The 23552-nt window shown below is 39.1% G+C and overlaps 1 protein-coding gene across 2 annotated transcripts; it reads left to right on the top strand.

Moving 5' to 3' along the window:
- Window positions 1-957: 957 nt before the first annotated feature.
- LOC147221747 (golgin subfamily A member 7) lies at window positions 958-23552 on the top strand. Of its 2 annotated transcripts, none has more exons than XM_086169935.1 (6): window positions 958-1032; window positions 1977-2102; window positions 5604-5756; window positions 8030-8131; window positions 14581-14633; window positions 22239-23552. In XM_086169935.1, the coding sequence occupies exons 1-5, from the start codon at window positions 1024-1026 to the stop codon at window positions 14620-14622; spliced, it is 432 nt and encodes a 143-aa protein (XP_086026061.1). In that variant the 5' UTR covers window positions 958-1023; the 3' UTR covers window positions 14623-14633; window positions 22239-23552. The 2 variants fall into 2 exon arrangements, with proteins under 2 accessions (XP_086026061.1, XP_086026062.1); XM_086169936.1 differs by lacking the exon at window positions 958-1032 and adding an exon at window positions 1122-1235.

Below are 23552 nucleotides of genomic sequence, written 5' to 3' on the forward strand. Positions count from 1 at the left end.
GAGCAATCTTGGGATTTTTGCATTTATACGGATTCACTAATTACTGCGTGAAGGCTGGGCCAAGCCTCATGATGCATGGGATGGCTGTGAAAACACATTCCTCATTGGCGAGTCAGCCAGTTCCCCAAACAGAACAACGGCTCCCGACAGACAGTGAAAATCTTTCTTGACTTTCCCAAAGCAGCTAGACTGTTTATTTAAGTATTGTTTGTGACATGTCACAAAGCCACTTCTGTTGCTGGCTGCAACACATCACTTTACGTTATAAGACGACTAAAGTAGCTCTCAAAATATTGACATGGTGACAACGTGCTTCCCGCAAATAATTCTAATATTACGTGGTGTGCTCTGTATTTTCTCAAACATGGGGTCTGTTTGTTTCCAGGCTCTGAGCCATGTTTAAAGATTGATTTTACTTGAATTTGCAAATGTTTCTCCAAACATGGGCCTTTTTTGGTCTGTGATGGTTGAAGGCCAGAGGCATTTGCTGGGCTTGTGTTTTAAGCTTTAATTCTGTTTTGGAAATAGATACCTAAAATTGTGTATATGTTTTCTTCAGATTTCTTCATAACAATGAATTTGTTTTGTTGCTTTCAGCATCTGTCCTGTCTACAAACCACAAAATGTATGTTTTTGTGATTTGAAGTTGTCAGACATGTCATGCAATCCTCAGTAATCAGAGAATTGATCGAGCTGCAAGTATAAAATCATGTATGTTGGACAATAATCTGTTAACACCAGTACAATAAGCGGAAAATACCCATATCTTGAGAAGCACCAAACATCAGATCATGTCAAGTGCACGATACCATAGTACTATAAAATGTATATTGCTCACCACTTGAAGCTACAAATCTTAGATATAAATCTTTCAAGTCAAAGAGCTCGATTGTTGAACTATCCTCGTAGAATCCCAGCAGGCTATGCGGAACTCTTGTCACTGAGCAACAGTTCCTGGCCGGAAGGTGGTTTCGGAGTACAAGCTAAGCGCTGCTAGCGGAAGCAAAACAAAGCCTTCTCGCCATGGCAGAGGTAAACTGACGACGTTTTTCACACTTTCCGTGGTTCAGAAGAAATTGAAATGAAGGTGGATTTTTAAGATTATAGCTGTCTATTTTCTGGATATATCTTCGACATAAAACAGATGCGTAGTTGTCTTGCTTTAGTCTCACAGTTTGCTAATCGGTCGATGGTGGCAATGGTTGGTAGTAGAAGCTGAATGTTTGCAATCCAAGGTAATATAAGTGTGCTTGTCTTTTTCATCTGCTCACTAGTTTTGGAGGACAAATTCGAAATGCAACAGTTGTTTCATTTATAGTATTTTGTAGCTGCCGCCATGTCACACCGCAAAGGAAGGAAAAGCTGAAAACAGAGTATAACCTTTCAAGTACTTGAGCTCGTATCCTCCGTAAAAGTGAATTGACATTACTGGGTCTACTGTTAGCATAATACAAAAATAAAATCTCAGACAATCTGTCGTCCAATATTGCTGAAAATATTCAATCAAAACACTTAAACGATCATATTTTCATGAAGTACTGTTACTATGACAATCACAGGATAATCCATACCATTGTATTTGGCCTGCAAATTACTGCATTGTTTTGAGTAAATAAGAATGTTCAGGTGTCACAAGTTTGAAGAAGTAGTTACTGATAATAAGGGCTAATTTCAGAGAAAGGGGGGGGGGGCATTTGTATATGGACACTGAAATAAAAATAAAATTAAATGTATTCAACATTTTGCCATACTACATTGGTGTACTGAAATAAATATCCATATTATTATAAGTACTGGTAGATGTCATTGAATTGTATATATATTTGTTATTATACTTTACGAATCCATTGAGGAAATTATTTCTCTGCATTCAAAACAAAGACCCAAAGAGGGGTCTTAGTTTTCCTGTTTTTCTATTTTGCTCACTGTTAAAACTTTGTTTTGAAACAATAGATTGTAATATTCTGTTTTCACAGACTCACAGTTTGCAGGACATGAGGCAACAGGCAGCCATCACTGCCAAAGTCTTCATCCAGAGAGATTACACCAATGGCACTGTGTGCCAGTTCCAAACCAAGTTCCCATCTGAGCTGGACACCAGGGTAGGTGCTCCCTCTTGAATATTGTTAGATAGATTAAAAACATTTCAACACAGTAACTACATATTCTCAGTGGTCTGTCACCTCCTGTAAGGTATTGCAGCCAGAATTTTTTTCTGGATGATCCTCTGAAGCACAAAATAGCCTTTTGTAGTTATCAATGTATAACACTCTATCACTGCAGACAATGAATCGACTGTCAGTTGTGTAAAGATTTGCCATCTTTCTAAGTAAGTCTTAAATTTTGGGATCAACAAATGTTAATATGTTAATCTATCTGTCCCTTTCTGTAATAGTAAGTTGGATATTTTCATCTGGTAGGTTTTAGTCTGACATTTTGGGCAACATTTTGGACATTTAGAAAATGCAAGCACACATCTTTACCAGAACAGCACATCAACAGATTTATTTTTGCAGTCTTTGCAGGAGGAACCTTTCGGAACAATATAGCAACAGAATTGTGATTAATTATGAGTTGCAGCCTGATGATACACTATTATTCTGGACAACCAGAGTCAAATGCTTCATCTGACTGGTCAACCTGTTCTCTTTGCAGGAAAAACTTTTATATATTTCAGAGGACAATGGAGTTTATCTGTAATATCTGTAATGCCATAGACACCTTGAAAGATCATACCTTGTAACATTTAGTATAGTTTTAGCTTCTGTTCCAGGGTTGACTAGAATGGGATCTCTTGAGGGATGTACATTGATTTTATCCTAAATGTGAACTAAAGCATCACCTATAGAACCACATAAACCTGATTATACAACTGCAGTAACATTTGGATTGGATGCAAGACAGAAACATTTGAATTAATACCGTCTTAAATCCTAATCCAAAATAAAGCCAGCTCTCATCATAGTAGAATCCATATTATTGTTGATGTGCCACACACAGAATTGATGTGGCAATCGCCATATTAAATCACCTTAGTGGCTCTTCCATGGGAATTAAAAAAAGCATGATTTCAATGATGGGCAGCAAAATAGCGTGGTAATTTGCGTGAAGGACGCTGGTAGATTCTGACTGGGGATCTTTTTGTGTGGAGTTTGCATGTTCTCCCCGTGTCTGCATGGGTGTCCTTCATGTTGTCAGGTTTCCTCCCACAGTCTAAAAAACATGCAGCAGTTTGGGAAAATATTGGGAAATATGAAAGAGAGAGTGAGTGAGTGTCCATCTTTATATGTGACCCTGTGATTGTCAGGCTGGGATAGGCCCCAGCATCCCCTGTGACCTGAAATAGCGGTGTATGGATGGATGATTTCAATAAAATTTATCAGTTATACAAAGGTACAGCGAAAGCAAAAGTTATCTACTCTATTAGTGTTTTAGTTTTTTTTTTTGTTTGTTTGTTTGTTTCTTTTCATTCTATGTCCCATTAAGATTAGGAAGTTAATTAAATACCAATGTGCCATCTTTTTTCCTTTGAAAATTTTATCATGTGGGTGTCTTTTTGATGAAATGGTCTCATTGTGCCATGTTTTATATCGGTTGTTTGCTGTGTAATGTCGGTATAGATTGGTAATTGACATGGACATTGATGTTAGAAACTATGGAAGTATTACTGATGGGGAAATTTTACAATGCATTCCATAAAAATCTAGTTATTACGATGTTTCACATATAGATTCACACACACACACACCCACACATTTACGTATGTATGAATACATATTTTTGGTACATGTAAATTCATAATTATCCCAGTTAATGGTAAAGCAGAATAAATAGTAATAAATAGTGTTTAACATCATCCAATGACATATCATGGGTCATTGGCTGTTGCTTTTAAGTAGTTTTACAGAGTTGAGTGTTTCGAGAGTTGAGCTTCAGAGACGTTTCTAGCGGGTAGTAGAGGGCCTCACTCTGTTCCACTCAAGTTTCATCCTTGTTTCAAGCCACATATGTGTGAGAGTATCTCATTTCAAAATCAGCCGTAGGTTACAAAGGAAAATATTTCCATATGCATTCAGATAAAAGAAAATTATGCTGAAAGCCATATAAATGTACAGCATTACTGAAAATAGTAAGAGCATCAAACGAAACAATATTGAAAATTGGAGTTTAATTAACTGTTGGATTTTATCCTCATTTGAAAATGGGTGGATGTGAGCAACGAGTTGGTATCAGTAATGATTTGGAGGAGGAACAGCAGGTCTCTGAGACTTCACAGGCTTTGTGCCATGGTATAAACCACGAGCCAAACAGTTCAAAGTTTGCAATTCTGAAATTGATTGCTCCACATAAAAAGAGCAGCTTTATAGCACTTAACAAGATTTGGTGGTCTCACATGTTTTTACGGCAGATTTCATACTTTCACAAACGGGCACATGTACGATTTCACTGCCAGATAAATAAGAACGCTATTCCCTTAAGAGTGAAGAGATTCATTTTCCCATCATAATTTTTTTTATTATTTTTTTAAAATGTTAGTTATTTTATTTAATCATTTAATGATCGTCTTTAATTCCAGTGAATAAAATGTGAAGTGGATTGCCAATCTGTTTAGTAGCTTTCTCTTCCAGGCCACTTATCTCTCCCTCTGTGAAAATGCTAGCTGATAGACAGATATTTTCACCACAATATCTTAGTTTGTCATTTTCGTAGGCTTATTTTGCAGAGGTTTGCGTGCTATGAATTGGCATTCATACAGACAATTATCTAAGACTATTGGATTTATTGTATTTGGATGTTCTTTTGCTTTTAGGAAATAATGCCACAGAACATGGAACCAGATGTATTTTTCACTTAAGTTGCTGGAACCTCTCAAGGCAGTTTAATTAACTGGAAATTAAGTTACATTTATTGACCTGCATGTAATATTTGTTTGAAAAGACCACTTAATATTTACCATTAATCACAATTAAAAGAATGTCTTCTTCCTTGTATGAATTTTTGACTATGGCCTGAATTTCACTTTTTTTCACAGCTAAGATGTGCTACATGTTAGACTAAGAGCCTTAAGCAAGACGTTTGTTCTTCACTGTCAGTCTTTGTCATGGGGTACCCCATGGTGATGTATGGATTGCCTGCCAGTCATGGTCACAGTTCCTGGTCCACCAGCACTCTACGGTTTATACATTGGGTGAACTATACCTTTTATATCACGTTTAGTTTGTCCATGTTATTAGAGAGGGGAGAAAGTATCCAGATTCCTGGATTCCTGGTGTGTGTCCTACTTTCAGCATGTTTTTTTTTTCTGTTGGATATTAATTGAAAACATTCACAGAGCAAATGGCCAAGGCATCCTAATAATTTCAGAAGGTGTTTCCAATGCAGGATGAAGGCCCAGCATTCCCATGATGTATTACTAGTCCAAGAACATTCAACTCCCTCATTTATCTAGAAAGAATGGGAGAAAACAAGTCGGTGCTGAGAGGACAGAGTTTCCATTCCAGTATCACAGAGGCAGAAAGAACTTACACACCAGTGTACAATTACACACTTGGCACTGCGACATATCATTTGATTTTAACGTTTGCTAAATCTACGTGTTTCAGATTGACAAACAGCAATTTGAGGAGACGGTCCGAACACTGAATAACCTGTACGCTGAGGCAGAGAAGTTGGGAAGCCAGTCATACATTGAAGGCTGTCTGGCCTGTCTTACAGCATACACCATCTTCTTGTGTATGGAGACACACTATGAGAAGGTGAGTGATGCCTTACCTTCAATGGACTGAGCTAAAATAGTCAAGACTAAATATGAAAACAAGCTTTAGTGATTCTTTGATCCTTAAGTCCAAAATCTTGCTAAGTTTCAGACACATTTTGACCAGTTTAAGAATATTAGGGGAAAAATAATGTACAGTGTCGGGTGAATACCCTCAACCATTTACTGCTCATAGTCTACCTCTGTTTTTTTGGAGTCACGTGAAGCTCACCTCTGGACTGTCTGGCACAAAGGCTAAGTGTTAGATTATCTAAAGTCTTGGTCCATATGTTAATAATAATATACTAAATTATTTTAATCACTAACTTTTCCCCTTTTTTCAAAAAGGTATAACACAATCAACCTCAGACAAACTATTACATTAACTTTTTTTTGTAAACTTACAGGCGATGAATGAGTGTCAAACAAAGGAAGCTTTTACAATCCAGTGTTGCACTTACACCTACAAACACATCCAAGTACTTTCTGAAATAATCTCCCAAACCCATCACTGCTCCACTCCAACTGTGTCTGTAACAGAAAATACTCATTTATATATGCTGCCATATTTTTTTCTCAACATCTGCTCATTTGCCAAAGACTCTGGAAGCTGCTGGGAGGGGTTTCCCTATGTGTGCAGCTTTGCATGCAAGGAGTTGTTAATGTTAACAAAGTACATGTACATTATTCAGTTAAAAAACTACATTTTTGGTCTCTCCCCACTGATTGTCTTGATTTTGGTTGGTCTGTTTTTTGTTAAAATATTATAATGAAACCCATTGCAGTTTTCTACCAATTCTGTATATTTCCCATGAAAATCAGTGGTTTTGGCGCTAAATTCTAGCAAGCTGAAACAGAACCTCACAGAAGACTTTTGTAATGAAGGTTACACAACAGGGGGAAAACGTCAATAGACACATTTTTCAATACTCATATATTGTTTACCATGATAAACATAGAAACATATACATTTATTATCTGAGTGTTTCTCGCTGACAAAGAAGACTTATTTAATTTCTCCTTTTTTCCGAATTAATTGTTATTTTAAGCTAATCTCTACTAATTTTGTTGGTGATTCCTTGCATTTATTTTTGTTTTTCTTTGTTGTTCTTGCAATGTCTTGCTTGTTTCAAGATCATTACCCATTTTTAATTGAGTGATGTAAATTTACTCATGCCACTTTTACCATGCATTGGAAATGAGTCATTTCATGAGTTTCTCCACAAATTTAGTAACCAAGCAAAGAACTGTCGAAACCAATATTTTGTCCAGTTAAGGATCAATTTCTGGAAGAAAGAAAAGATCTTGTCTTTATCATGGTAAGACAATACTCCGTGGGTGTCAATTTATTGTTGAGCCCTAATCATCAGTCTGTTCAAGGAATATCCTTTCACATACAAAGAACACATACAACAAAAAAAGGTCTTGGTTCTTTTACTGATGCTGGGTGTTGACATTTCTCACCGTTTACAATTGACCTCAGATGATTGAAGTGGGTTACATCTGCAAGCAGTCCTTACATTTCAGGTTTTTAGGCTGGTGCGCATATTAATGATTTCAAGTGGTCCATGGAAGTTATACAAATGACAGAAGTCTGTCAGTGGATAGCTGTGAACCGTGATAAAAAATATTTGGCTCAGTGTGGGTTTTATGAGCTCTCATAAAGTCATGCAATTTAAATTGACTGGGCATTGCCAAAATAAAAGGGAGGCTGTTATCCAGCTGTTTAACCCAAGAATGTGGTGGGCTGGATCCTTCGGTTCTCCACTTGGCCAGAGATTTGCAAGGTTAACCCAACAGTATCTGATGTAAAAGAGCAAAGCCACTTAACTGGAATACGTAGAAGTGAAAAATGCCAAGCGGTCTGTCGCTAGCTGTGTCAATCTTGGGATTTGCAACACTCCTCTGTTTTCTATTATTGTAAATGTGAATATCTTGGTCTGTTCAAAGACATAATTTCCTGTAAGTAGTTATAGTAACAGATATTTTGGTCTAATTTTTCACATTTTATAGACAAACCAATGAATCAATCCCATATTTGTACTTTTCCAATACCTACTTGTAAAATAAGGCAACATTTTGTATGTTTTTTTTTTTGTTTACATGCCAATTTCTATATATATTAACAGTCCTAGGCATAGTAACATTTAACAATTGAATATGAATACAAAAAGGTAAAATTGCACTGTTTATGACCTGAATTGGAAACATCCTGAAACTATCAAAACCTTACATGTATGTATATGAGGTCCTTTGGTTTCTGTGCCTTTTCAGGTTTTAAAGAAGATTGCAAAGTATGTTCAGGAGCAGAATGATAAGATCTATGCACCCAGAGGCCTCCTGCTCACCGATCCCATCGAGAGAGGCCTACGAGTTGTATCCTTTTCCACAGTGTCTATAAAATGTTTTCCTTTTCCACTTTGTTTGTTGTTCCTAACAGGTCAAGCCATATTAAATGGAACAGTGAATGGTCAGGGGATGATTGAATAAGCAGTGTGATTTATGTTTTTGTTCGCACATGCTAACTGGCTCAAAAACAGTCTCTAGAAACTCCCTGAAAGGATACAATGAATAACTGCCAGAATTTAATCAAATTTTTTTTTTCTGGGAAATTTGGCTGGTGAAATCCAACCTGTCAACATTCACAAGGAAGTCAAAGATTCAAAGCATTTATTGTCACAGTGTACAGTGGAGAAACATGTTTCCCTGTACAGTAAGATTCCTACTTTGCTGTCGGCAGTGGATTTGGATATGTGCTGATAGGAAGAGTTTAAACATTATTATAAATATGATTTTAGATATGAATATTAACAGTGAAATAGAACATTGGCAGTGCAATGAGACATTGTAGTGCTGGGCGTAGAGGATGGGGCTTAGGACACATCCCTTAGGAGCGCCTATGTTCATGATGATGCTGGCTGACGTCCTGTTACCTATCCTTTCAGACAGGGATCTGCCAGTCAGGAATTCCAGGAGCCAGTCACAGAGGGTACAGGCCAAGGGTGGACAGTTTGTCTGTTAGTTTGTGCTGTATGACGCTGACGGCACACAGCGTGCCTGACTGTTCAGCCAAGGCTTCTGTTCACTGACAGAACAGAGCTTGATTTCAATTTTCCAGAAGGTAGGGATGTGGGTAGAAACAGGAACATTACAGAGAAGATGTAATTTATACTTTATCAATCCCTTGTGGGGAAATTCAGTCTCTGCATTGAACCCACCATGGATGAACCATGAACAGTAGGCTTCTGTCCATCAGTGCCAGGAGAGCATATAGGGGTTCAGTGTCTTGCTCAACGACACTTAGACACAGTCTGAAGAACCCGGAATTGAACCAGGATTGTTTGATTCCAAAGACGATTGCTCTACCTCCTGCACCACGCCGTCCCCCGAAATGTTCTTACATTGGCTGGGAAGCTGCAGCACCTCCAAGCCAACAGGTGAGCAGAAGCTCTAGAACAGTGCTTTAGACCCAGACACTGTCCTGTACAGACCAAGGGCCGACACGCAATCCCTGTATAAGTGGGTTGTCTTCAAATTCTAAAGAGATTACATTTTTCACCTGTAATCAGCAAGAGACATCCTGCCTGTCTCAGGTTGGCAAGTACCCGTTGCCTTCCTGGGTTTGAGCTGGTTGGGTTTAGGCATTAGGAATGAGATCGGTCAAAATGAGGGCAAGAATGTAAACTAGTCACCGGCATAGTGGGGGCAGGGCCTCAATGAATAGAGGTATGAAGAACCTGTATTTCGATAAACAGCAACCTGTACTCTTGGCAGTGACAGGGAAAGATGATTACCGTATTTTCCGGACTATAAGCCGCTACTTTTTTCCCACGCTTTGAACCCTGCGGTTTATATACCGATGCTGCTAATTTATGGATTTGTCTTCGCTAACGGCCATCAGGGGCGCTCTAGCAGGAAGTGCAAAAACGAGACAGACACAAGAGCTCAATGCGAAGAAGAAGAACGCGCGTTTTTTGCACACTTAACACAACACAGCAAACCAAATATTTTTCTACATGTTTTTGCAGCCACTTGTAATCAGCATGAATTGTGCTTTCAAAGCAGCATTCTGAGGCTTGGATGACCAGCGGCAAAAAATCATTCACAAAAACTGGCCGCGTGCGAAGAACATCCTTTTCCTAGGTCTGCCAGTGGATGCTAACAGGGTAGAGCAAAAGTGTGAAAGAATCCACCGTCACCAACGGGTTTCCATAAGCTGGAATGCTGCGTGAAGAGACCAACACAACTTCAGAGGGAACTTTGCCTCGGCACGAAAGTGGCATTGCGAGCGACACCGACAGAGATACTTGACAGGTGTGTGATGGACATTTTCTGAGGTTCTTTAACTCCGACACTGAAGAAGAAGTGCTTTCAGTGTTTGATCAGCCATGTTGGAAACAATTAAGGTATGTAAATAAACATTTATAAAATCTTTCTGTGTAAATATTTCATTTCACATCGTGTATATCTGCGGCTTATAATCCAGTGCGTTTAGTATAGGTAAAATAATTTTTTTCTTTCAAAATTTAGTGGGTAATTAGTGCGCATTTATATCCCCAATGCCCCCTATAGTCCGGAAAATCGTGAACAAGCGTTCCCTTAGATAAACAAGTGTTCCTTTAGAGTTGCATGGGCTTTGGAAAAACAACATTCGGTGATTCTGGCATTATCAAGGAGTGCCTGCTTGCAGTAGTTAATAGCACCTTTTGAGGGAACATAAATTGAGTTTTGTGAAATACTAAAGACAATGCCTCTGCCTCAACAGCCACAATGAAAAGTGAGGTATTAGCCTGGGTCATCTGCAAGAAGCCACGCAAAAGGCTCCCTGCAGGCTTACTTGTAGATGAGTCCACTGATGTGTCTAACAGTGCTTACCTTTTAGTTTTTGTCAGATTCTTCGGAATGGAGGAGAAATCATTTTGTGAAGAGCACTTGGGTGTCACACCTCTGCACACAGTGACGCTACAGTTATTATAACTAAATCATCATGAAACTGAAACATAATGACGCTGTGGACCTATACATGAGGACAGTTTCTCTATCTTCTTTTCCATTCAGCTACTCCCTTCAGCGGTCGCCACAGCAAATTAAACCCCTCGTCTCCCTCCTATTCTCTTTATCCTCTTTTCTCACTCCAACTAACTTCATTTCCTCTTTCACTATATCCATAAATCTTTTCGTTGGTTAATCAGTCAATCTGACCCACTTTTCACCTCCAGAACATTCCTAACAAACTCCTTCAAAATAAAGCCCACTCCAGTTCTCTTGCACTCAACACCATAATAGTTCAACCTAAAACCTTTACCTCAGCTTTACCCTTGCTACCTTTTCATCTTGTCAATTGGACACAGACTTTATCTACCATCTTTCACTGCATCGTGTGAACCAACTCTAGCTTTTCCTGTCATTGTCCCAATGGTCAAAGTCCCTGCTCTTAGTCCCCAGACTCTTGCCTTTCCTCTTCTCTTTCTGTTTTCCCAACACGCCTGGTCTGCACTGGTACCATGTAGGTTAAAGGCACCAATGGTTGCTAACCCACGCCTCGACCAATCAAGTATGAGAGTTCAATTCCCATAATAAGGACAATTTCTCTATCTGCACCACTTCGGATCATAATTGAGAACCTCTGTTGTAAAGCTGCACAGTATTGTATGTAGTTTCTGTTTTATGTCCCTGCTTTTCAAATCCATTTCAGTATATGTCTACATGTGCCTACAACATCTGTAAAATTGAATTGGAAAAAAACAGAGGGTGATCGAGCAACTGCATTGTTGATGGTTCCCTTTTTTTTTCCTTTGCCTTCGTGTGTTAGGCACTTAACTGGTATTGTTATTTAATGTGTCAGGATTGGAATGCCCTGGAATGGAGCTGCATCACTGAATAGTAGAAATCCCCAGTGATGCTCCAGAAGAACTATGTGTGAAGGAGGCTTCAATATAATCTAGAAGTCAGGATTAAGATTGCAAATATTCTCCTCACCTATCCCTCAGATGACTAGATGGTGATTTGCTGGGCAGTGCACATTAAAATATATCCTCAGTTTGTCAGTCAGCCAACAATTACTGGAAACATAATTAGAAGACAGGAGGAAACTTCCATGCAGATACAAACTTTGTTCTCACTTTTCTTTTCCTTCATTAGCTATGGTGGAAATTGCCTTGTTGCCCAATTCATAACCATATTAAATCCAAGACACATTGGAAAATGAAATTATATTTGTCTGGTTTTGTACTATTCAGACAGAAATGCAAGGTGGTGATTATTGTGTTGTGTTGTGTTTTTAGACATTTGAAAGACTGCTGCACCCACGTAGATTGCGCTTCAATATAAATGCAATTAGTGCTGGTCAAATACATTGCTATTGACTCTGTTAGATTTGTTTGTTCAGTGATGGCAAAGATTTAAAACAGTAAAAGAAAGCTGTTAAGCTGGAGAGAACCTGTATATCAAAAGCAAGTGAAAACACTGGCATTCTAGGTATATATATATATATATATATATATATATATATATATATATATATATATATATATATATATATATATATATATATTCTTTTCGGCTTTTCCCTTCAGGGGTCGCCACAGCGATCAACTTTCTCCATCTAACCCTATTCTCTGTATCCTCCTCTCACACCAACTACCGTCATATCCTCTCTCACTCTCTCACTAGGTCCAAAATTCTTCTTTTTGGTCTGGTCTTCCTTAAGACCTCCTGCCTGGCAGCTCCAATTCCAATATATATACCGGTGTATATATACATACACACACAGTGCATACATATATATTTAAACTCAATCTATGTGTGTGTATATATATATATATATATATATATCCATGCTTTGGAATTGTATTAGGAAGTCTGGATTGTTAGAGAAGTATGGTAAACTGGTGCAGGACATGTATGCTAGCTGTGAGACACTGGTACAGTGTGCTGTAGGGGTAACAGAGAGGTTCAAGGTGGAGGTGGGACTCCATCAGGGATCAGCTCTAAGCCCCTTCTTGTTTGCAATGGTGATGGACAGGCTGACAGATGAGGTTAGACAAGAGTGTCCATGGACTATGATGTTTGCAGATAACATTGTGATCTGTAGTGAGAGCAGAAAACAGGAAGAAGAAAATCTAGAGAGGTGGAGGTATGCTCTGGAAAGGAGAGGAATGAAAGTTAGTCGCAGCAAGACAGAATGTATGTGTGTGAAAAGAGGAACTCGGGTGAAACGGTGAGGCTACAGGGAGTGGAGATAAAAAAAAAATTGAGGATTTCAGGTACTTGGGGTCAACAGTCCAGGGCAACGGAGGGTGTGGAAAAGTGGTGAAGAGACGGGTCCAAGCAGGTCGGAATGGGTGGAGAAAAGTGTCAGGGGTACTATGTGATAGAAGACGATCAGGCAAAATTAAAGGAAAGGTGTACAAGACAGTGGTGAGACCAGCGATGCTTTATGGACTAGAAACTGTTACAATGAGGAAAAGACAGGAGACAGAAATAGAGGTTGCAGAGATGAAGACGTTGAGGTTCTCTCTGGGAGTGACCAGGATGGATAGGCTCAGGAATGAGTCTATCAGAGGAACAGCACATGTTAGATGTTTTGGAGAGAAGGTCAGTAAAGCCAGACTGAGATGGTTGGGTCATGTACAAAGGAGAGATGGAGAATATATTGGTAGACGGATTCTGGAATTGGAGCTGCCAGGCAAGAGGTCTCGAGGAAGACCAAAGAGAAGATTTATGGATGTAGTGAGAGAAAATTATGGAAGTTGGTGTGAGAGAGGAGGATACAGAGAATAGGGTTAGATGGAGAAAGTTGATTCGCTGTGGTGACCACTGAAGGGAAAAGCTGAAAGAAGAAGATAAATATATATATACACAATATATGTGTGTATGTGTCTGTCTGCCTGTGTAAATATTGACTTCCATATTTTCTCTCACACTTACACTTCTAAGTAGTTGCAGTCTTTCCTGCCTTTCACTTAGTTGTTCCCTGACATTTTTAGATGAAAATGCAAACCTGCTGTCCAGGCCAGTTACAGGAAATCCAGTGCTTTGTGGGGATACCCCATAAAACACAAGAATAAAGTTGGTATATAATGTATAGCATCTGTATAAAATCAGTGGGTGCAGCCATATTCTGGTTTGTCAGATGTTTGTGTGACTCAACATCACAATCGATGGTAACCAGGCGGCAAGATGGAGGTTAGGGATAAGAGAATATGAATGAAATTGTTCACAGCTGAGCTTTCTTCCCCCTCTTTCATTTGATTTTATGGGGTTGACAGTGATCTGGATTACACCTGAAACAATATGGAGCTGCTCTGCTGTCTTTGGCAGGGGAACATGGCATGGAAATGTCGGAAGATTGACAGGAATGCCTCACCTGAGCAGTTGTTTTAACATCTGCACCAGAGGAACCCGAGGAACATAATTTGTAATCATCTGATGATTTGACTTGATATTTCCATCTGTATTTTCATTTCCCTGAGATTATATACTCATTTGTTGATACTACTGCTTTGGAAATTACTGAATCTTTCTTTTCAGAAAAAGTTGGGTTACATTTTTTAGTCCTTTGACCATAGTAAAGAATTAAAATAAACCAAAAATTTGCCACTGGACAGACTAAAACCGTTATGGGACATAAGCGGGGTTATGAACTTTCTTGAGATTCAATTGCAGAATCAGTGAGACAGTTTTATAGTCATTTCAAAACACATCAATTGCCGTTTATTTTTCATTTTTCTCTCATTTTGGACTTCTTGGCTGTTGACCATGAAGTTTGTAAATTAACCCCAATCTAGCTTCAAATGTTTTTTCCTTGACCAACATCCCATCAGATTGAGGTGACCATCTTTGAAGACAGAAGCCTGACCAGATAGAGGCTGCCAGGGTGAGTCCCACAGTTGCCCTGCCCTCTGATATCCAAACATGCATGACTGTAGTATTTAGTATGCTGTAAATTTTCTCAACCAATACAGAAGCATTAATGTGCATGTGTTTGATTGGGAAAAAGTGCCAATGAGTTAATGTCTTGTGGTTTAACTACTCTATACTTTACTCTGGGTTTTTGCGGAATTCCATCAAATGTAATTTTTTGGTGGTGTATGACTACAGAATCTCAACCACCAGTAATGTATCATTTTAAACTCTGCACAAAAACGAAAGGAAACTGGTGATGGTTAGTTCAATGTTGTGAATGACATACAGTGCCTAAGAGTGAGAGGTAGTGGCTTACTCCTGCTAGCTAGAGATAAAAACAGGTTTCATCAATCAGAACACTGGGAAAATGCCCCCCTGCTTTCACCCTAACTGTTGACTAACATGCATAGTGTTATTTCAGCAGGAAACAATTTTGACATCGGGTTTCGATGGACAGTTTCACTAACTTCATCCTTTTTTCTTGTTCCTGTGCCGATGACACATTTATGTGTTGCTGTTGCGGTTTGTCTAGTTTTTCTGTGTGAGCTAGGCTAACATAGCCTGTTGATCAGCTTAACGTCCTTGTTTTGTTTTTGTTCTTTCCAAGTTGTAGTGTTGAAAAGCAGTTTACATATGGTAGGATTATGTTTAGCTAATTAGGCTGAGTTCTGTTTACACTGGTAATCCATTTAGTTTAAGGCTGGATTGTCTGTCGTTATTTCAAGACAAACAAATATATTCAATGATTCTCATGCTGTGAAGGCTCTCTGTTACCCTTGAAGATAGCTTATAGGACTGGAATATAGTAGTGAGGTGGTGTTACCCCAGCATCAGCGGAGTATATGTCTTTGGATTGGTTATATAGTAGTTTGCCTGGATTGTTGGAAGGCAGAAATACACCACACTACCCTACTGTAGTGACATTAGAATAGTGTATGCATGCATGCATGTGTGTGTAAAAATTTAAAAGTTTGGATTTATATGTTACAGTGAGTGTTTAACCAACCTTTTGTTGACCCGAAGGTTCACTGATCCACATCGACAGGAAAAAAAAAGATTTAATTTAATTTTTATGATAATAAGCTTAAGCAATCAAAGACAATGTTTTTTTCAGATGTAAGAACAAATAAATGCAAAATCCTCAGATCTCAGTTAGTTTCTTGTTGTCTTCAATCCAAATATTGGCAGTATACCAAACAAAATCCTTGATTCTGATCATCTTTTCTTACTGTCTTTCTTGAAACAGTCATGAAGGCAGTAAAAAGATGTCATTAATAACATTTTCCAAATATAAGGGATGTCATTGATTTATTGGCTGACATTTTCTGGAAACTTTGAACATAGCCCCATTAGCTATTTGTATCTGATGTTTCATTTAGAGCACTCTACAGGATTACCATACCGTCTCACAATGAGTATTTCCTTTGAATGTTAAAACCCTGTAAGACTTCACTCTTGCATGCCAAACAAAAATCACTTTTGAATATCTGCAAATCTTTGACTCTGGCACACGCCTCATACTTTTTTCCACAGTACATCCCCTTCCATAAATTGTTTCTTCCTCCACTGCACTAAATAGCCTGTTTTCCTCTTGTGTCTTGGATAAGAAGGGCGAGGTCTGGTTCATGATGGTGAATAGGAGTTGGAGTTGTATCACAATGAAAATGACTTTGCCAAGTGGACAAAGCTGGGCACTTAGCTAAAGACATTAAAGAAGTAAGACATATCCGATCAATATTTTACCAAAGAAGTATTTTGTTTGGCCACATTTTGTGACCAAAGACCCCTGTGAATGGATAAAGCATTGCCCTCCTTCCTGACAGATGAATGCAGGGATTATATTTACATATACACATCCTGGTGAAGAATGTAAACCTGGACCGTTTATTAGTAGCTGTTGACAGAAGAGGAGCTTTGCCATGGTCAGTGACAGGAAGCCACCGCCAGCAAGTTGACTGAACGAACACACACACTCTCTCACACCAACCATCCTTCCCAGAGTTGAGGTCACTTGATCCTGCCAGAGCTTTCTCCTCTGTCTTCCTTGTGATGGAACATTCTTTCCACTCAATTTGATATCTTCATGGGTGGCATGTTACAAACACAATGGAAGCTGCCCATTTTGCTTGAGTAGCTGTCAGACTGTAAGGCTAATGTTGCCTGGTATTAAAGTTGAACCTGGACTGAAATAACTTGTCAAATGGTGCGTGCTTGTTTTCATCCAGCATGACATTTTGACATGTCTGAGATTAGTTTGATGGATTAGTCTGTTGAAATATCTAATCAATGATTTCAATTAATTGTTAAGAGTGGTGATGACTTTACATTGCCTCTAGCTTTGAAATTAGAAAAAGACATTTCACTCCTGTAGAAAAAGAAAAACTAAAGACCATTTGAAAGTTAAAGTCCATGGTAGCAGTTACTTCAGTCTCCCCTGCAGTGCTTAGTCGAAAATGTCAATGTGATTGGAAAATGGGCCTCAGACTGAGTTTAAATGTCAGCCAGCTTCTTTGAAAATAAAGTATATATATTGATCCCTGAAAGTGTAGATTGCAATTGTTTTTCAGCAGGCATTGCGGCCTTTCTTCATGTGAGCAAAATTTTGAGTATTCTGGTAGTTGATAGCTTGGTTGGTTGGTGCAGTTACCATCTGTACTGGCATCAGCTCTGTTAAGTGCTCCATCTCATTTGTTCGTGCCGTAGAGAAGCCTCAACCTTGTTCCTGGTCGACTTAGGAAGACAGTTGTAGTTCTCAGACACAATTGCATCAACCAAATAAGTGGTGTTGCTGGAACTGACTGTCCCCCATGAAGACAAGATGGAAGAGACGCAAGAGAGAAAGAGGGCCAAATATGCGCTTCTGTCAGCAGAGTGTGGCAGAGGTGGAAGGCCTGCTGTGAGCCTGTTGAAGTAGGCTGCAGGGGCTTCACAGGGCATTCATTACACCGGGTCCTGGGCCTGTTAGGAATCTGTTGGCAGCAGAGATGACGAATCACCAAGAACATCTTGGAAGCTGCTGAGAAAGCTTCCCAGGAGTTCTGGATCAAGAGGGGTTAAGAGTGGCTCAGTTAGCTACCTGGACATAGGTCGGGTTCTGATCATCCCCAGCCGGGGTTGCCTGGAAGAGGGTATCTGAGGATAAGACCCGAAACACCCAATCCCACCAGATCCTTCACCTATGGCAGGGGTCGGCAACCTTTACCGCTCATAGAGCCATTTGGAGCAATTTCCCCCACAGTAAAGACACCGGGAGCCACACAACCCTTTTAATATTTAAATATATATATTTTTGCCTTCATGCTATGTATCCAAATGCATTGCAGCCAGCACTGCTCAAGGAAACCCATTTCTATAGTGTGGATATGACAATAAACGCTTTGAATGTATAAACAACATGTCGCGTTGAACAACTGCAGATAAAACCAAAATTACATTTCTGCATGCAACAAAACATTTTGAATTCTGAAAAAAAAAAAAAAAAAACCCTTCGGTTGAAGGTTACTTTTAAGAAAAATACTCAATGTCTATTTCAATCCTTCTTGTATTTATGAAAAAAAGCCAAACTTAAATTATCCACCGGCAGCAAACCAAAAATGCCATCCTCTCTGTGTTGTCATCCTTCTACTGGCGCCTGCAGTATTAAGAGCGACAAAAATATTTTAACACATTTTATTTAGATGTTACAAGATCACCATAGTCTTCAAATTTAAAATTACATTTTAAAAATGAACAAACTAAAATAAATCTCACTTTAATTAAATACTTATTGATTATTTTCAAAAGCCACAGGGAGCCGCGGTTTGACGACCCCTGACTTCAGTTGAAGCACAGATATCCCCATAGGAACTTTCTTCTTAAAACATTTATCAAACACAAAGCTGGATTTTATCTTCTGTGTCCACCTCCCACTGTGGTTGGTTTACTGTTTCTGTGCCAGCTCCCTTTTTTTTTTCCTCCTTTGGCTACTTTCTCACTTCACTCTCCAGTGTGTTAGCATAAGTGAGAAATAACACACAACGGGATACATAGTATCAGATACAATTATTTTTTGGGAAATAATACTTTTGATTTCAAAAGACAGATATTTTAACTCCAACTCACCTCCAAAGCTGTCAAGCCCTGCCAGTGTTTGATCCGTCTGTTTGGCACAGGATCCCAACATATGCGGTTGCCATGTCACTGGCCTTACATATACTAACCCCTCATAAGTGGACACCTCCGTTATGCTCCTACATGATTAGCCTGTGTGTACCTTTCAGCTTTCTCAGTTGAATTGTGTTATTGATATCTGTTTATCTCTTGTGCTAACATATCAAAGGGTACCAGACAACAAAACAAGTAATGCAGTTATGCAACAAGCCTGCTTGAAATGACAGACAAGAAGAGAGTGGGTGTTTCTACTAGTGTTATCCCACAAGGAGAAGGAAAGGCGACCATTTGGTTGCATTGCAGCCAGGATTAGTTGACAGGATGATCCTCTAGTAAATGTTTCCATCTCCAGAGACAAGTTGAATGTTAATGTCAAAGTTACAAATTAAATGATGCGGAGCCACCAGTGCGATGTTGTTTCTGAATTTGTTGTTCAGTTGGCACCTTCTAAAGCCGCCTCTGTGAATGTGTGACTGTACAAATATGGCTGTTTTGAGAGTACGATGGTCTTAAAATTGAAACCACTAAGGCATTGCCGCTGTTGTCTGAAAGGTGTCAATTGGTAGGTGATGACACCGCCAGACCTTAACCTGTGCTATGTTACTGTACTTAGTTTGTGAATAAATGCTAACATTTGAAAGCATTCAAGTTTTCGTGGTCTGTAATTTTTCTTGCCAGCGGTTTAACAACTCATCAAGGTGAGGAATCGTTAAGCTGCACCAGGTCTTTTATTTTCTCATTTGTGAAAAAGCATAGTTTTACTGTTGCGTTCCAACTACAGTTTTCATTGCGAGTGGGAAATCCCTTACCTTTCGACCTCATGGCTGGGAAGGAGGTGTTGTGCCAGGTCTGAGTGAGTCAGGTGTGGCTGCTGGTCAATGACATGATTGCAATTTGAGATGGGAGTGAAATTACAGAGCTTGTGCAGTAGGCAATGTGGAATGTAAAGATTATCTCACTTATGGTTTGAATATATGTTTAGCATGCCCTCATTTTATTTACTTCTTTGTCTTCATTGGTAGCGGTCTGAGGAAACCCATCTCTTCCCAAAATTCTCTGCTAGCCCATCATTGCTTAGCCTGGCTGACTTAAAGGAAGATATGTTGTTTGGCAGTGTCTCCCAGGTGATTGTTTGAACACGATGGCGGATCAGCCTGAAGAGGGATGACTCTAAACTGCACTTTCGGTAAACCAGACTTGGCCTGTAGAATTCCTGACTGCTGAACATTCAATCAGGGGCAAGTGGCGCCAAGATGGTGTCCGAGCATTCTGTCCAAAAAAAATTCTGCTCCTGATTAGGTGTCTTTTGGCTTGATGTACAAGGCCGCAGTCTCTGAGTGCCAACAGACCCGTAAATTAGACAGAACTTATGAAAATATTTAGTTATGGTTAGGAATGTGAGAAAAGGCAAACGTTTTAATGGCATTATTTTTCATTCTTTAAACTGACTTCCAAGCATAATTTCGTTTTTGTGACCATCTTGATCATTTAATTTTAAAACCTTTTATGGCAGAAATACAGAAAGTATGTAATGATGCCTTCTTTTTAGCTGTAGAATGCATGTTTAAAATCATCCTAAAATTCAGAAGGAGTTTGTCTGTCATTCTGTTATTGTATTTTTCCTGATGTAAATTTGGTTTAAGCTTTTTGGTTAAGCTTTTTCATTTCTCAAAAAGTAAGAGAGGAGATATATCTGTTAATGACACCCTTTTTTTGTCCACCATGTGGAACAGACAAGACTTAGCTGGGATAGTTGTTTAGGCCATGTCAACTCACTTCTGCCTGACAGATCTGTAATTACCTTGAATCCGTAATTGCCAGTTGGGTGACAGGCAGTTTATGTTCATTGTAGAGGCAAAATACACAGCATAAAGCAATTCCTGGAGATAGAATATTGTATTACGTGGCGTATACATGCTCCAGGGCCAGGCCTTGAGTGTTATTACCAACTCAAAGAGTCCTATTCTTAGTTCTAGAATTTGGCAGGCAATAAATGTAAGACCAAGTTGCCAAGGTGAACCATTTTGGTCTCTCAGCAGATCTCAGGTATCTTGTGAGTGTTGATGATGGCCACAGACCAAAACGCTGCAGGGGATACAACTGGCTAAATTTGGCAATAAAGATACATGTGTCACAACAATGCATCAGATATTGAACACTCAGTACAACTATTCCCTCCCACTGCATGACGCCGACCCTGCCTGGTTAACTGTGTTTGTTTAGCTTGTTTGTATTGAGGAAATAGCTTGAAATCGTAAGTGTGTGTGTGTGTGTGTGTGTGTGTGTGTGTGTGTGTGTGTGTGTGTGTGTATGTGTGTGTGTGCGTGTGTGGCTGATAAAGACTGATAAAGTGTCTGTTGTAAAATTACCTCTGGAGGTAATGTATCAATATGTTGAAGCATTTCATTGCATGCATATCCTGAATAAACTGTGAGTCCAAAAACACAGAAAAGACTTAAAGTAGGATCTTAATATGTGAGGGCTATATTTTAGGGCCCAAATGGTCTAAAAACCAAACTGAACTGAGAAATGCAAAATCAACCTATAGGAATGCAAAGCATATCTATAAAATGAGGAAAGCAACACAGCAATGTTTTTGTATTTATATTGAACTGGCAAGATAACCCCTGCAGAACAGACATGTTACCTGGTGCAGGAAAAAAAGTAGTGTTGCGCAAACCTGTGGTTAATATGAAAAAAGATAACAAAGACGCAACCTCAGTGTTGCTTCCATATCAAATGTGCTGAACATTTGACATTAATATCCCAGAATACTCTGGCACCCATAACGTGTTGTTTACCACTATTCCAAAAGCAATTCTACAATGGCGTCTGAAAAGCTGGCAGTGTATAGTGGGAAGGAAAACTAGAGGAAATAACTCACAGACGGGTCCCTTTGAAGCCATCCACAGCAGTATAAAAATTAGGTGTAGGTTAAAACATTTGCACTCTCCTGCGCAATCTTTGCTCGGCATCTGGATCTATGTGTTATGTTTTATATCTCGAAGGTTTAATGGCCATGGCCCAAACTATCATGGAAGTGAATAAAATATATTAAAATGATGTGGGTGGGGGCCTCAGAAACATTTGGCATTTGGGGATGCCAATAGAGGCCTTGGTAGAATTTTGTGACGTTTCAAGTTTCAGGTTGCAGTTAACTAAAATCATTGATGTGCAGCGGAGGAAAGAAAATACAAGAGTAATATTCTGCTTTACCTCCCATTCATCGCTTCTTATTAAGCGTGATTTCATTCTGAGCTATATTGTGGAATATTCAGTTGAGATGACAATAGAAGGTCAGGGGTTTCAACGTAGGCGGCAGCTCGCCAACACCCATGTTTGTTAAACATCCAAAGCATCTGCTGTTAAAACTGGTGTCTTTTCTGTAAACGGTGTGGTTAACTAACCCCTCCTTGTGTGTCTGTAGGAGCCGCCTGGCCCATTCCCTGTGCCAACTCCTTGAGGATGACCCAGACCTGCACCCTTAATACTGCGTCTCTACAATCGATTACCCTCCAGTATCATCTGCACGTCATCAATTATCTACCTGTCATGTTTTATTTGATCCTCCCTCATCCTCCGAGTTGTACATCTGTTCTGATGTAGAAGTTGGTCAGAAAAGACTCCCGTGCTCCTGGATGGTTTCCTTACAGCTGGAGTTGCAGTCCTTCCTCGGTCTGTTTGCCCGAAGGGAAAAACAAAATCTCACACGATTTATCAACATTCTATTTCCTCAAGCCACGCGGGATTATCTTTTGTTTATCATCAACTACTCTTTGTGCAATTATGAGCTTTTAAAGATTTCTTCTTTTTTTTCCCCTCCCTTGACTTTTGGACACTCCTTCTTGAGTAATGACGCCAGCGCACAGGTTCATTTGTTTTAAACTCACCCAAGCAGTTTTCCTCATATAAACAAGAGGATATGATTTGATTTAGAAACAACTCTGTTTAACTGCACACATTTATGACCAGGGGTTGTTGATCATTTTCCTCGTGTCTCGCGTGTTTCCTTTGAAGGTTTGACTTTTATTTGACAGTGCTGAACTTTCTGTAGACATTCCATTCACAGGGGTTACATAGCCAAATTATGTTATTTCCTTTCCCTAAATTGATCAAGGAGATTAAACTCCAGGAACGTCGAGTACTTGTATTGCTGCGTATTGTGCTGTCATATTGTTTATGCTCTTCTTGGAGTTCTATTTTGTAAACTGTGCTCAGCATAGTGTCTGGTAACTACTGTTGCTTTGTGGCCCGTGACTAAACATCCTAATCCGTATATTGTGGGATTTGCCTTTGACTAAAGTATAAAAAGTGCTCTTGTCTGGTGACAGTGCCTGTAATGGATCTGAATGTCTTTTCCATATGTGTAAAAGTGAGATAATGTTGGTCTTTTGTAACCCTTAAAAACAGTCTCATGATCTTGGACTGACTGTAACTCAAGCAGGAGGACCTCAGTTTGTTTGTGAAAGGCTAAACCAAACAGTTAAAGATGGGTATGTTATGTGATTAAATGTGGTATTATAACACTCAGAATATCTAGAAGTATATAGAGTGTGGAATGCAGAATACAGAACAGTTGTCTTTATATCTGAATAATGTAAATATATTGCCACTCCTATTTTTTGCTCATCCTAATTTATCTGAATGAACTAAACTTTTCTATGTCCTGTATTCATTTAAAATCCTGTGTTTTATCAACCTTAAAGTCACATGCTAATTAATAAAATGTTTACATATTTTA

Source organism: Fistularia commersonii, chromosome 22 (genome assembly GCF_037954325.1).
Source record: "Fistularia commersonii isolate RoL2024-O1a breed Wild chromosome 22, RoL_Fcom_v1.0, whole genome shotgun sequence".
In the NCBI taxonomy this organism is placed as follows: Eukaryota; Metazoa; Chordata; class Actinopteri; order Syngnathiformes; family Fistulariidae; genus Fistularia; species Fistularia commersonii.